General features: G+C 34.2%; 1 protein-coding gene and 1 long non-coding RNA gene across 2 annotated transcripts in view; one reads left to right on the top strand and one right to left on the bottom strand.

The window, feature by feature from the left end:
- PTPRQ (protein tyrosine phosphatase receptor type Q) overlaps nt 1-2154 on the top strand; it is a 198346-nt gene extending 196192 nt beyond the window's left edge. The window contains exons 44-45 of the mRNA XM_060165124.1: nt 1678-1801; nt 2053-2154. Of these exons, the coding sequence (XP_060021107.1) occupies nt 1678-1801; nt 2053-2090 (162 nt within the window). The 3' untranslated portion in view covers nt 2091-2154. The remainder of the gene's footprint in view (nt 1-1677; nt 1802-2052) is intronic.
- Nucleotides 1-16597, bottom strand: part of LOC132528953 (uncharacterized) — an 82292-nt gene that overhangs the window by 51958 nt on the left and 13737 nt on the right. The window lies entirely within an intron of this gene.

The following is a 16597-nucleotide window of genomic DNA, read 5'->3' as shown; positions in this document are numbered from 1 at the left end:
TTTCCTGATCCCCCAGATGAGGAAACTGAACATCAGAAAAGTTTAGTTATTAAGGTAACAGGACTATCTAGGGTAGAAACTGGAACTGAACTCTTCACTGCCTCTTTGGCAATAACACACCACAGCAGAGGGATCTTGGAAAATGTAGTACTGCCCTGTGGAGCTCAGCCTGCCCTGCTGGCAGAGTTTACACCCATCATTCTTTCCAGTGGAGAAAGATGAGATTGGGACAGTTAGAAGTTTCACATATCAAATGTGACTTCAAATTCAAATGTGTTTTTTTTTAAATACCAGAACTCATAAACTTAAATGACTGTTGTTTTCAAAGAAATTATACCATGTCAATATATTTCTGTCAATAATGTTATTCATTGTGCAGTGCATATTTTAAAATACTCATTTGGAATTACCCTGAGAAGAAATTTAACAGCAATTTCAATAGAATTTTTATTACCTTATAACAATCCTTCATTTCTTACCAAAACTGAATTATGTAACTTGATCATCCACCTCACAAACTTGATCCCTAATGACTTCTGAATGTTCCCCCAATCAAGTCTGTCCTGAAATGGTAAAGATCTGCTAACTGTGAGAATTAAATGAGGCTAAGTCAACATTCATTACGCAACTAGCACATTCCAGGCACTATTACACACAATGGGAATAGAGCAGTGAATATGACAGAGTTCTGTCCTCATAGAACTGACAGTGATGAGATGTGTGTGGAAACATTTTGTAATCCACGAAGAAATAGGTATTCCTAATAATGACCAACAATCTCTAGAGACGGTTTCAATAGTGAAGTTCCAAAAAGGTTTTGAGGTGTAGTAGCAATAGATATGAATATAATTTCTTAAGATGGTCACTTTAGAGGACATTCTATTTAAATCAGTTGTCAGTATGTGTGTTTGTGTGTGTGTGTGTGTGTGTATGAATCTTAAACATTTGGTTATATTCCTTTAACTTCAGGTACCTTCCCTATGTAAAAATGAGGGTGCTTTTCTATGACTGTAACCTTAACTACCTTTGGGAAAGTCCAAACCCAGAAATGCTAACAGGTTATTGAATTATATTGAATAAACTTAAAGAAGCCAGATGGTATTGAATTTCATCCTAACTTTAGATGAAATGTTCGGAGTCCTGCCTTATATTTACAAATAGAGACCAGATCCTTGACATTAAGTAGGCCAAATGTTGGGTGATTAACAGAATTGTTAAATATTTTAAATATGCTGATGGTGTGTAGATATGCTCAGTCACAGCTTTTGAAAGTAAATTTAGTATCTGCATTCCAACAGCCATTCTAACAAGAAAAATATTTATAAGAAAAATTACTCAATTATGCCTAACAGGAAAAAGGAAACTTATAAACAAATTTAAATAATTTGCTACTTTTTAAAATTACAGAAAGAAAGAACATATGAACACTTAGTATTTAATGACAAGTATTTTTAAAAACTGGAAACTACAAAAAGCCACAGGAATTTAGCAATTCTTATGTTTGAAATGATAAAAAATCATTTATATTCATGGTAAATTCTGTGCCTCTAACTTAGCTATTTAACATTCGTTGAGTTCAATATTACTTTTCACTGTAAAAGTATAGCCCCCCCCGCCCCCGTATAAGAAAATCCCTACCCCGTCCATTTATTTAACCGTCCTTTCTTTGGTGTCTAGGCACAGTATATCTTTTTACATCAGTGCGTTCTGGATCTCTTATCAAGTAAAGGAAGTAATCAGCCCATCTGTTTTGTTAACTATTCAGCACTTCAAAAGATGGACTCTTTGGACACCATGGAAGGTAAACAGAGGCAATGTATATCAATTTACTACTAGTTTACCACCTATAGCAGAAGCATTAATTTAATAATAACCGTATGTTGACAATGTTTTAGAAGCTTGGCTGGCACACATATCAATTCTTTAATTTCTCTCTAATCCAAGTTAGGATAATAGCCTTTCCAGGTACACTGTATTTTTGTCATGAAACATTTAAATCTTTTGAACTGTTAACTTCAATTCTCTCTTGTGACATGTTACTTTATGTTATAGGTGATGTTGAGCTTGAATGGGAAGAAACCACCATGTAAATATTCAGACCAAAGATTACAACTGGAAGATATTTTCAAATCCCAGGGGCCAAAATACCCCCTTACTCTTCTGAATTGAAATGTGCAACCTTAAATAAAACTCTACGCTTCCCTTACTGTGCCTTACTAAATGGATTGACATTTTATGAATAGTTCTAGGAAATAGCTAATTCAGGATAGTTATCTGTTTTGTACAGAATAAATATTATACATGTAAAATGTTTAAGAAGAGATATCCCAGAGATTTTTGAAGCCTTCTATATTTTGGGAATGAGCCAAATATAAAATTATTATATTTACATTAATGTTTCAATGTGAATTTTCCCTACATATTGGATTTGATCTTGAACAAAAGTTGTAAATGTTGATTCAGTAGTGTTATTTTGGCCTCGAGGGTGTTGACTTTTCTCGTGGATAACTTCCAGGACTGTCATAATGATCTGTACTTCCATGTATGCCCCTGTGTTTTGAATCCCCTGTTTTATGAGTGCTGAGATATCATCTCATGATCTCGAACAGCTGAACAGTAACCCCCTGACACTGCTGGGATTACTTAGCCTTTATACAACACACAGTAGCTCTTCGGGTACACTTAGGGCTATTTCAATTGCATTGTAATCTTTAGTTTGAAAAACAAAAGGAAAAATTAAACAGTGCAATTGCTCATGTGAAGTTGTCGAGTACTTTTGTAGCCTGTCTGCATTTGTACATTTTCAGGAACAAGCTGTACCACTATATTGTATATTTGAATACATAGTTAAATGCATCAGTATTTGTCCATTAGATATGTATGCAACCTAATAACAATTTTGAAGGGTTTCTTCAGCAGAAATGCATGAAAACAGTAATAAAAATGTGATGTGTTACAAGGTCATAAACCAATGATGTGCTGCTGTGGTGCCAACCAGAGATTTCTGAATAGATTACATAAAACGGTCTTTATTTCATTTCCCAAGGTTGATTATGGAGGAGTGTATTAGGTGGAACTGAACACAAAGAAATTAGCCAGACTGTAGCAAATTAGAGATTTTTTTAAAAGCAAATAATTCACCCTCCTTTTTGTTAGACAGTAACAATGTACAAAGTAAGGTTTGAACTATATGAAATTATTTTGTCATAGATTTCAATTAAGGGTCATAAAATAGTATTAATTATTTTATTTCTTTTATGGTAAGAATCATATCTTATACTTATTTCTGCTGGAATATACATATAGAAAAAGTGATGGCCAATAAAATTGAATTTTAAGGAACTGAGTCACTCTGCAGCCTGATTTCAGAGGTCCTTATAAACATAAATTTGATTTTGTATCACATATTAAGATATAATTAATAATTATCTTAACATAATGAAGTGTAAGTACAATACAGTAATATAATGTGGTATAAATAATTAAGACATAATAATTTCCCAAGGTATCCAAAGATAGTCATTTTAAAATCGAATTTATTATGCAAGAAATTAAATCCTTTAGTCTTACAAGCAATCCTGCTTTCTGTTTTTTATGGCAAGGGTGTGTAAATAAAATCCATTAATGTTCCAACCAAAAAGTTTACTCCATAGAAAGTTACAGAAAACAATAAGAAATGATGAAAACTCTAAAAGATTCAAGTTTGAGTGACAAGGTCTTCAGTTTGCTTCACGTGTCAGTCATTGAAAATGAGTGGTAAGTCAGTACTTATTAATGTGGGTTTTTGTATTCATGGAAGACAGATAACAGCCTGTGGAAAGTACTGGTGAGTCTACTTTTAAATGTATTAAATGGTAAGAAAATAAATCCTTCAATCCACAAGCCAGTCCATTTTCTATAATATCTATATAAAACAGAGAGTACAGAATAGAGTTGACCCGTGTGTATATGCATGTGTGTGCATATAAAAAAAGTTTTAATATAAGGCCTCCTCTAAAAGAGTGCTTATCAATCTATAATGTGTATACAAATCATCTGCAGATTGTGGTAAAATGCAGATTCTGCTTCAGTAGGTCCAGGAGAGCACCTAAGATTCTTCATTTCTAGAAAGTACTCAAGTAATAATATTGCTGCCTGAGCTCGGGCCATACACTGAATAGCAAATCTCTAAAAGACAGGATCAGAATAATTTTATTTCCATCTGAAATTATTTGAAACATGTTAAAAAAAGATTTGTCTTCATTATCAAAAACATAACAAAGCACCTGTTAAATGTGTATAGCTCACTAGCTATACCACAAAACTGTAACTGAAATTGAACTGAAACACATATTAATGTTAACTAAATTTTCTCTTAATTATATTGTGAAAATGCTAGTTCACAGCCAAATTTTTATAGGTGGCTACTAAGTGCAAATTAAAATAATGAGGAACATCTGTAACATTTTTAGATCAGATTTGTCAAAATACTTTGAAGCATATGTACAATAAATGAGCAACATGTGTTTTATCTGAACCAAATGAAACTGGAGCCTCTCAGAATGGTTTGCCAGAAACGAGAGCAGCTGTGGGTATCACCTCTACTTTCATCCTGCTTTAAAACACAGAATTTTCTTCTTTCACTTTATAGGTGAAATGTGTGATACGACTTTTGAAAAAGCTAATTAAACCTTTCCCTCTTCATAAAGGAGATGGTGATTCACTCTTCACATCTGGTACCAAACACTAGATTTTAAAAATGAAATTTAAGTTCAGCAAACTACTCTACACGTCCACGACATTACTGTGATAGGTCCACTTCTGTAGTTCAACTTTTAGAAAACTCACAGTAAAGTTTTTGATGATGCCAGTAACATAAAATGATCTGAAATTCTCAACTGAATATTAAAAAGTGAAAATGTGGGATAAAAAAGTTCATAAAGCATAATCTTGACAAGACAGCTTGCCTTCTTAGCACAAGTAATATTTCATGGTAAATGACATCATGAATATGCATAGAGCTTCCATTTGGAATCAAAACTCATATACCCATCAGTTCATGAAGATGTTCTGACGAATAGATTAGATCACCCATATGAAGGTGTTTCAAAAAGTACAAAGAACTCTACAAAGTTAAGATAATTTTTTACCCAGGTTGGACAGTATGTAATGTTTATCAGTAAGATAATGCACCCCATTATAAGATTGTATTGTATTTGTGATATTAATTCCATGTTTGTATGTCTGTTTCACATGCAAACGTTAAAGAGAAAATTATGGCAGATATACTGATTTCTGCTAAATAAAACCACTGATACTTTGTTTTTCATGAATGATTAAGAGCATTCTCAAGGAATGTTTGGACTAAAGTGAATAGATAAACAAATAAAAAATTGTGATTTAGAAAACAAATCAAGAAAATTTCCATTTCAGGTGTTTCAAATGGACATACTAAATCACTGTCTACAATACAGTCATTTGAAAATAAAACTAACTTAATAGAAGGTGATGAAAAGCATTATTCTCCCTTGTTAATGAGATTATGTTTCTTTAGAATCACAAGCTTAAATTATTTTAATTTTTACTGAAAGTATTAGATTGAGAAGTCATTTTAGTAACTTATAAACTTTTCAGAATACTTTTACCCCCATCATCCTGATTAATCCTTACAAAATCCTCTAAGATCCGCAGTGTCCCATATTACAGATAAATATAATGAAAGCTTAACAGATGTGCCAGAGACCACATTTAGTAAGGATGGAAGCTGCATATCATAATCAAGTTACTGAAAGCCAATGATAAAGATAAAAATTTTAAAGGCAACAAAGAAAATAGAGACCTATTGAGGTGTTCAAATATAAGAAAATATGCTGGCTTCAATTCAGAAACAATGCAAGCCAACTGACGATGGAATGACATATTCAAAGTGCTCAAATTACCTCCTAAACCTGATTAAGGGCAAATACAAAAGAACTAGAGCTAATGTCACAGTGAAATATTAAAGGCCTTCATCCTAAGAGCAAGAAAAACGCCCACTTTCACAACTTATATTCAACACTGTACTGGTGTTTCTAGCCATTACAATAAGGCAAAAAAAAAAAAAAGAAAGAAAGAAAAGGAAGGTTTGTAAATGAAGAGAAAAACTGTCTGTATGAGTAGAGAGTATAAGTATGTATGAGGAAATTCCTGAAAAAGCTACAAAAGAGAAAAAGCCACTAGGTATAATAAATAGCTTTAAAAAGGTTACAGGATATAAGATCAAGATACAATCAATTTTCTCTCTACATATTAATCAATGAACTGGAAACTGCAATTAAAAATACCATTAACAACAGCATCCATAAACATGAAATGCTTAGAGTAAATTTAACAAAGTATATGCAAGACTCATACACTAAAAACAATATTGATGAGAAGAATTAAAGAAGACTTAAGTAAATTTTTTTAAATGCATATCCATGAGCTCAAATCTCAATGTTGCTGAGAAGTCAATTCTCATACTGATGTACGGATTAAATGGAATATCAATCTTAATCCCATAAGGCTTTTTTTCTAGAAATCAATAAACTTGTTTTTACAATTTATATAGAAATGATGCAAAGGATCTAGAATAGCCAAAACAACCTTCAAATAGAACACAGTTGAATGACTTATACTACGCATCTATGGCATTTCCATTAAAATAAAAAATAGAAAGTAAAAAAATAAATTCTCACACAGTTGGTCAATTAGTTTTCAACAAAGGTGACAATGTAATTCAATGGGGAAAAGATAGTCTTTCCAATAAACAGTGTTGGAACAACTGGATGCCCATTTGGAAAAACATGAACCTTCATTTCTAGCCCATATGACAAATACAAAAATTAACTTAAAATGTAACACAGATCTAAATGTAAAAGCTAAAACTATAAAGCTTATAGAAAAAAAGTATGAAAATCCTCATGACTTTGGGACAGGCAAAAATTCCTCAGAATATAAAGAAATAAAATATAAAAGAAAAAACTGACATATTGTACTTCGCCAAAATTATAACATTCTTCTCTTTAAAAGACACTATTAAGAAAATGAAAAGTCAAGCCACAGGCTGAAGAGAATGGGAGAAAATATTCACAATAAATGTGACAAGATTCAAGTCCTGGGAATGGTATCCAGAATACATATATATTTACAGAATAATACGCACACACACACACACACACACATAAATGGCCAATACATGAAAAGGTACTCAACATCATTAGTCATCAAGAAAATGCAAATAAAAATCAGAATGAAGTAACCATACTAATAGAATGATTAAAGTTAAAATGACTGGTAATATCAAGTCATCCCACCATGGAATTTGAGCAGCTGGAACTGCATGGTATATGGTACAATCACTTTGGAAAACAGTTTGGTAGTTTCTTATAAAGATAATACCTGGGCTTCCCTGGTGGCGCAGTGGTTGAGAGTCCACCTGCCGATGCAGGGGACACGGGTTCGTGCCCCGGTCCGGGAAGATCCCACATGCCGCGGAGCGGCTGGGCCCGTGAGCCATGGCCGCTGAGCCTGCGGGTCCGGAGCCTGTGCTCCGCAACAGGAGTTTTTATTGCTCTGGACCACTTAACATATAAATGATCATGATTTTGTGGATATATATCCATAAAGCATATATATGGATATATGGATATATATATGGATATGTGGATATACATGGATTAGTAGCTGAACTGAGAAGTGAAAGAATGTGCATGGTACAAAACCTGGTAAGATATCTAAAACTTCAAGCAGTTATCAGCTCTAGAATTTCTGCCTGGAAGGATCTTAGTGGCAGTGATCTGGTTAGACATGGCCTTGAACTATATTAGCAAAGCAGACATTCTCTTTTCCTACATTATAAACCTCTGGGTGGGGGCAGGGTCTTGGGGACGACAGCTGATGGGGATTATAGGAGAACCGAAACCCACATGCCCCAGTTAACCTTCAGCACTGTTACTGACTACTCATCCTACCCTGTTTATACTGATAGGCATATAGAAAATAATTCATTAAATGGATTTGTCTTTAGCCTTTGGGAAGCTTAGAAAATGAATCAAATTAATTTCTTTTGTAAACATGCTAGAAGTTGTATTTGGGAGAAGTTTATTAACTGTTACAGGTTTCTATGTATTTCACTTGTCCATATTTATCCCTTTTTATTAGTAGTATTAATTATGTTTGTTATAGCATGTCATCAACTAACTGGGAGTTGCTTGTTTTGTTGTTCTGGTTTGGACATAAAAATATTTTAAAATATAGATTTCTGTCATTAAAAAAATCATACGGTAGGGGGCTTCCCTGGTGGCGCAGTGGTTGAGTCTGCCTGCCGATGCAGAGGACACGGGTTCATGCTCCGGTCCGGGAGGATCCCATATGCCGCAGAGCAGCTGGGCCAGTGAGCCATGGCCGCTGAGCCTACAGGTCTGGAGCCTGTGCTCCGCAACGGGAGAGGCCACAACAGTGAGAGGCCCGTGTACCGCAAAAAAAAAAAAAAAAAAAAAAAAAAAAAAAAAAAAGATACTACCCTATTGCCATATTACCCAGCATTACCACTCCTAGTCATTTATCCAAGAGAAATTAAAATATATTTCCAGAAAAGGACTTGTATTAATAGTGCTCTTAGTAGTTTTATTCATAATGGCCAAAAATGGAAAGAGTCCAAATACCCATCAGCAGGAATGAACGAATAAGTTGTGGTATTTTTTGACAATAAAATAAAATGAACTATTGATACACATGAAAACAGGGAAGATCTTCAAAAACATTATACTGAGTGAAAGAAGACAGATACAAGGGAATGCATACTGCAAGAATCGATTCAGATGTAGTTCTGGAGCGGGTCAAACTAATCTAGAGTGATGAAGATCAAATCAGTGTTTACCTGGAGTGTGGTATATATGTGGGGAATCAACTGCAATGCACAAAAGGCAACTTTAGGGGGGTGAGGAAAGTGTTCTGTATCTTGAATGGAGTGTTATTTATACGGGTATATTCATTTGTCAAAATGCTTTAAGTTGTGTACATACAGTGAATGCATTTTTTCCATGTAAATTATAATTCAATAAAGTTGATTAAAAATAGAATAATGAAACAATAGTTAAGTATTTACAGAATGCTATTTGTGTTTTTAAAATACAAGTAGTACATATTCATTCACTATAGTACATACATAAAATCATAAATGGTAATGTACGTACTGGCATCAGAATCATGGCTTCCTCTGATGTGGGAGGAATGCAGGGAGAAGACGGATTGCCAGGAGATCACGAGGATCCACAAGAGTTTCAAACGCATTTGTAAATTTTGTTTTAAAGCTTAAAGCATATGTGGCAACACAGATTTGTTAAAATTAAATAATGAGTAAAAACTATATTATTCTCTAAAGTTTTGTGTTTGAAATATTTCATAATTTTAAAAGCACAATTTAAACTTTAATAATTTATAACAATGACTTAAATGTTTATGGACTATTTTCAAGAATCTATCAAAGTATTTTGCTCTCCTGCCTTAATGAGGGCAATATGGAGAGAAATATTTACTTACTTTTTTATTTACTCCATTCCCAAAGCTCTAAAATCGGTGTCTTAAACATTAAAAATAAAACTTGACATGCTGCAAGTGCTTTCCGCAGAATTCACTAAGTCCTTATTCACTTAGTATTTATAACCAGGTGAACCACCATGGAAGATATGATGAATTCACTTGCTGTGCTCTCGTACTAGAAAACAGAGCTTCCTCAATTTGAGAGCACCACATTCATAAAGCTGGTGCATGCTAACAGGATCAACATCTACTCCCTGGGCTGTTACATCAGAGTTTTTATTTATTTATGTTTTAAAGAATACACTTACAGTTGATTCGTTTGCAAATATTTTCTCCCATTCTGAGGGTTGTCTTTTTGTCTTGTTTATGGTTTCCTTTGCTGTGCAAAAGCTTTTAAGTTTCATTAGGTCCCATTGGTTTATTTTTGTTTTTATTTCCATTTTTCTAGGAAGTGGGTCAAAAAGGATCTTGCTGTGATTTGTGTCATAGAGTGTTCTGCCTATGTTTTCCTCTAAGAATTTTATAGTGTCTGGACAAAGGATTAATCTCCAAAATTTACAAGCAGCTCATGCAGCTCAATATCAAAAAAACAAACAACCCAATCCAAAAATGGGCAGAAGACCTAAATAGACATTTCCCCTAAGAAGATATACAGATTGCCAACAAACACATGAAAGAACGCTCAACATCACTAATCATTAGAGAAATGCAAATCAAATGTGAGGTATCACCTCACACCAGTCAGAATGGCCATCATCAAAAAATCTACAAACAATAAATCTGGAGAGGGCGTGGAGAAAAGGGAACCCTCTTGCACTGCTGGTGGGAATGTAAATTGATACAGCTACTATGGAGAACAGTATGGAGGTTCCTTAAAAATCTAAAAATAGAACTACCATATGACCCAGCAATCCCACTACTGGGTATATACCCTGAGAAAACCATAATTCAAAAAGAGTCATGTACCCCAATGTTCATTGCAGCTCTATTTACAATAGCCAGGACATGGAAGCAACCTAAGTGTCCATCGACAGATGAATGGATAAAGAAGATGTGGCACATATATACAATGGAATATTACTCAGCCATAAAGAGAAACAAATTTGAGTTATTTGTAGTGAGGTGGATGGACCCAGAGTCTGTCATACAGAGTGAAGTAAGTCAGAAAGAGAAAAACAAATACCGTATGCTAACACATATATATGGAATCTTAAAAAAAAAAAAGGTTATGAAGAACCTAGGGGCAAGACAGGAATAAAGATGCAGACGTAGAGAATGGACTTGAGGACACGGGGAGGGGGAAGGGTAAGCTGGGACGAAGTGAGAGAGTGGCATGGACATATATACACTACCAAATGTAAAACAGATAGCTAGTGGGATGCTGCACAGGGAGATCAGCTCGGTGCTTTGTGACCACCTAGAGAGGTGGGATAGGGAGGGCGGGAGGGAGACACAAGACAGAGGGGATATGGGGATATATGTATACGTATAGCTGATTCACTTTGTTATACAGCAGAAACTAACACACCATTGTAAAGCAATTATACTCCAATAAAGATGTTAAAAAAAAAAGAATACACTTACAACTGTGATATGAAAAATTTACATGATATAGACATAATTTTATTTATTGTGATTACTAATAGATTTCTTTATAGAATCATTACTATGTCCCAGGCACTCTTCTAAGAATTTTACAAATATTAATTAATCTCCTAACAATTCTTGGAAGTAGGTGCTGTGATTTGCCTTTTACAGATGAGAAAACAAAAACAAAAAAACAAAAAACGGGTTAAATAACCTGCCCAAGGTTACACATCAAGTAGGTGAAAGAGCTAGAGCTGAAACCGGAAATCTGATTTCAGAGTCTCCAGCATCAGCCACCATATGCCATTGTATTACCCAGAGACCATCAGATACATATTATCTTTGATCTCACCTACTTGGACGTAGAACATACACGTGAACTCTAATTACTCCCATCCTCAAGAACGGAAGTTTCCTGATAGCATCTAAAATAGGCCCCTTTATGCAAATCATTCATGTCACATAGTCAGCCAGTGGTAGTGACAGCCTTTGAATTCAGGTATCTAGTTTGATAGTCTTTCTGTAATTTGCTGCCTCCTCCAATATATATTTGATCCAAACCAAAATGTATTGTTTGTTTTTCTGATTCTCTGGAACTCATTGCCACATTTATCTCCTTAGCTCACAGCTCTGATCATTTTACTGATCCGTTCGGTAGCCCTTCATTGCCTATCGAGTTAAACTCGTAAAATGCCTTCCCCACAGTCTTACTCCAATTTTCCAGCCAAACTAGAATACTTGCTGCCTACTAAAATACACTGTACACATTCCCAGTACCACACTTTAGCTCCTACATTCTCCTCAATAGTTCTTATCCTCCGCTGGCATTCCCCGCTTACTAGATTGTCAGCTGCTTGTGAACAAGGACTAAGTTTTTCTCATGATTTTAACCTCGTTGCATTTAGCATAACATCTTCTATATGAGATAAACTTGAACTAATATGTGCAATTGGAAAGTTTCCCGTAGAAGAGGTAAACTAATGTTGTCTATGCAACAGTGTATTTTCCTACCAATCCACACTTGCTAAAATATCTTTTCAATCAAGGAGCAAACAAACACTACTGGATCAAAGATAAATGAAAGTGGGGGAGCAGGGAAAATGGGCAGACAGTAATCTGTCATTTGTTCAGGATCATCAGTTATCCAGAATGAAACTGAGATCTTAACAGTATGCGAAAAACCTCTGAACAACTGAAGGTGACAAAAAGGAATACTGTATATTTGGGCAACATATTAAAAAACAGTTCATCAACAGTATTTTTTGTCTTACATTATAGACACTTCAACAAACATGATTTCCCAGTTCACAGCAGTTTGTAAACAGCAAAGCTAATGGTTTATATCCTTATATTATGCACACACAAACACACACACACACACACACACACACACACACACACACACACACACACACACACACACACACACACACACACACACACACACACACCCCTTCCTCTTAAAAGCACATAGGCCTTCAAAACATAAAATTTGGGGACCATTTATAGAAATCCAATATATTTCAATAGCCACTGGAATATTATAACCAAAGACCTCTTTAAGAAAACATATTTTTCTTTTTAAATTACATTATATTTACTCCTTAAGGAGACAGGTATGGATTTAATATATTCTTTTAAAGACCTCATCAAAAGTAATTAGACTAGAAAGGTAGGGAGAGGCAGTTCCAGAAGAAACTTGGAACAAAATATTCCACGAGGTGAGACAGTTTCTGGCCATGCAGAGGCAGGTCTGTATTCAGCTGCCAATGTGTACAGGCATGGAGGCGGACACCAGGGCCAGAGAAGACAGTAACGAGCAACAGGTGGCAAACCAGGCTAGCAGGACACACGAGGGTGGACTGGTAGGAGGTAGCATATCATAACAGGCAGGTGGAGCAAGGCTAAAGAGAATCCAGGAACTGGCACTACTCAGATCCAAGAAAAGCCGGAGGTAGGGAAGTGGGTCATCAGGGAGCAGGGTCCTACTGTCCAGCTAGATTCAGAGGCATCTCCCTTCCTCAGGGACAGACACGAAGTAGAGAGACTCAGGCAGGGTCAATAACCCCTCATTTCCTGAAGATAGGTATAGATAAACAGAGATACACATACACATATGTATCTATCTCTATATCACTCCTTCACTGCGGCTTAACAGTAGTAAGTAAATGGTAACTGCATGAAAAATACATATGTGCTTTAAATAACTAAGGTACTAGAGAGATTTTAAAGACAAAGATTTTTATCAAAATCAGGTACCAAATATGTATACTGCTAATCTAACCAAAGCAATAAGGAAAACAAAAATAACAGAAGTCAAAACTGTCATGATTCAACACAAAAATATTGCATACCTAGAAGATACAAATAAGCAGACTGAAATACTTTATAAGTAATAACAAGTTCTCTAATACAAGTGACCACAAAATAAATATTCCAAAATTATAAGCAACCAATTAATGAGTGAGAAGATATAATGGGAAAAGTCAGTTCACTGATAGTGTCCAAAATATAAAATACCAAGAAGCTAAACTTAGAGGTCACTTCTGAAGAAAACTAAAACAGGGAAATCTAAGATATGATTACATTTTTTGGTAAGGGAAGCCTATTATAAAAAACATGGTTCTTCTCAAATTACTTCATAAGTTTAATATGCCAATTTAAAAATCTTAAATAGTATTAGATTATTTCATATTTATAAAAACATTGTAAGTTCATCTGGAAGAATAAATAACTGAGAAATAAGATAAACTTTTTTGAGTAATAAGAGTGATGAGGCGAGAACTTCCATCTATTAAAATATTTTATTATCAAAATAAAGTGTACGACTGACATGAGAAGAAGCAATACCTAATGAAAGAGACAAGTTTTCAAACACAGGCCATGTTATAAGATTTTAATATGTCAGTAAGGAAATATCATCCACCAAGGAAGAAAAGATACATCATTATTCAGTAAATGATGTAGGGAAGTTGGCTGCTAGGGAAAAAAAAATGAAATCATGTTAAATTTAACCCCCTCACTCTAAACCAAAATGAATTTTGGAGCAAAAAATCTCAGTATGTTCCATGGTCTTATTTCCTTTGGTCTTCATTTCCTTTAAAGATCATAAATAATTTCACCTTTTCAGGATGAACACTCACCCAACTTCTAATGCCCAGTGGATCATACCACCCCAGTGTGAAACATTTACATTTTCTCCAAAATTTATAAGAATTCAAAGATATATATCCCAGAAACAAAACCTGAAGTTTAAAGAAATAAAAGGTATCCAAACTGGAAGGGAAAAGGTAAACTTGTCATTATATGCAGATGATATGATACCTTATATAGAAAACCCCTAAAGACTCCACACAAAAACTACTAGAACTGATAAACAAATTCAGCAAGGTAGCAGGATATAAAATTATCATCCATAAATCTGTTGCATTTCTTTACACTAACAATGAAATATCAGAAAGGGAAAGTAAAAAAAATCCCTTTTAAAACTGCATCAAAAAATAAAATACTTAGGAATAAACCTGACCAAGGAGATGAAAGACTTATATGCTGAGAACGGTAAAATATTGATAAAGGAAATGGAAGATTATTCAAAGAAATGGAAAGATATCCCAAGCTCTTGGACTGGAAGAATTAATATTGTTAAAATGGCCATAGTACCCAAAACAATCTACAGATTTAATGATACCTATCAAATTAACCATGACATTTTTTCACAGAACTACAACAAATAATTAAAATTTATATGGAACCACAAAAGACCCAGAATTACTAAAGCCATCCTGAGGAAAAAGAACAAAGCTGGAAGCATAACCCTCCTAAACTTCAGACAATTATTACAAAATTCCAGTAATCAAAACATTGTGGTATTGGCACAAAAACAGATATATGGATCAATGGAACAAAATACAGAGCTCAGGAAAAAACCCACTCACCAATGGTAATCAATCCTCAACTAAGGAGTCAAGAATATACAATGGAGAAAAGACAGTCTCTTCAGCAAGTGGCACTGGGAGAGCTAAAAAAAAGACTTACCATATGATCCAGCAATCCCACTCCTGAGCATGTATCTGGACAAAAGTCTAATTAGAAAAGATACATGCACCCGAATGTTCACTGCAGCACTATTTACAATAGCCAAGACATGGATGCAACCTAAATGTCCACTGACAGAGGAATGGATAAAGAAGATGTGTGTGGAGATATATATATATATATATATATATATATTTGAATATACACAATGGAATATTACTCAGCCATAAAAAAGAATGAAATAATGCCATTTGCAGCAATATGGATGGATCTAGAGATTATCATACTAAGTGAAGTAAGTCAGAGAAAGACAAATACCATATGATATCAGTTATATATGGAATCCAAAAAATGATATAAATGAACTTATTTACAAAACAGAAACAAGACTCACAGGCATAGAAAACAAACTTATGTTTACCAAAGGGGAAAGCATGGAGAGGAGGTATAAATTAGGAGTTTGGAATTAGTAGATAAAAAGCACTATATATAAAGTACATAAAGAACAAGGTCCTACTGTATAGTACATACATATGGTCCTGTAATAAACCATAAAGGAAAAGAATCTGATAAAGAATGTATATTATACATGTATAACGAATCATTTTGCTGTACACCAGAAACTAACACAACATTGTAAATCAACTATACTTCAACACAAAATAAATACATTTTCAAAGAACCTGAATAAGGGGACTTTATATAAAAAGAAATATGGTTAATCATCTAATATAATGAATGTCAAAATCTACTTATGTGTTCCTGCCAAAGTACAGAAACTTATTTTTAAAAATTCAACTATTAATTTGAAAAATAATAACTCCAATTGATTAGAATATACTGAATATGTTTAGTCCATGAGTTCATTTTTAAAGCCCATGAATAGTCAGTCATTATTAGAGGATGATAACCAATTTATTCTGAAAAAGAGCAAATAAACGGAAAGATTCAAGCATTTTATCCTTCCTTTTATATACAAACTGAATGATGCAGTAACAACATATCTGAGGACAGATTTTTTTCTTTATACCATATTCTAGCTATAAATAAAGAAGAAATGACAGAATTAGACTATCACTACTTCTCATTCCATAATGGATCCCAGCAAAGATCAACAATAGCTGCTAATATCAAAAAAAAAAAAGAGACAACCAGACATAATGTTTGTAGAATAACAGACTATACTGTAATCTTGCCAGCCCGCCCTCCCCCATCAAGTCTGAATCCAATTAAGCCTCTACAGCGAGCTACCAATGAATGAAACGATAGACGTCAGAAGAACGTTAAATTATGCCAAAAGAATGCAATCAGCAAAACCCAGATTTTGGAAAACTGTACAGGACTAATGATTCAATTTCTTCAACAAACTTGCAAAAGATATAAAGTTGTAGAGGAGGAACCATAGAGACTTATCAACTAATCACATTGTGTGGGC

The sequence above is a fragment of the Lagenorhynchus albirostris genome, chromosome 11 (assembly GCF_949774975.1).
Source record: "Lagenorhynchus albirostris chromosome 11, mLagAlb1.1, whole genome shotgun sequence".
Taxonomy (NCBI): domain Eukaryota; kingdom Metazoa; phylum Chordata; class Mammalia; order Artiodactyla; family Delphinidae; genus Lagenorhynchus; species Lagenorhynchus albirostris.
Note: the sequence above shows the minus strand (reverse complement) of the source record. Positions and strands in the feature narration are given on the sequence as shown.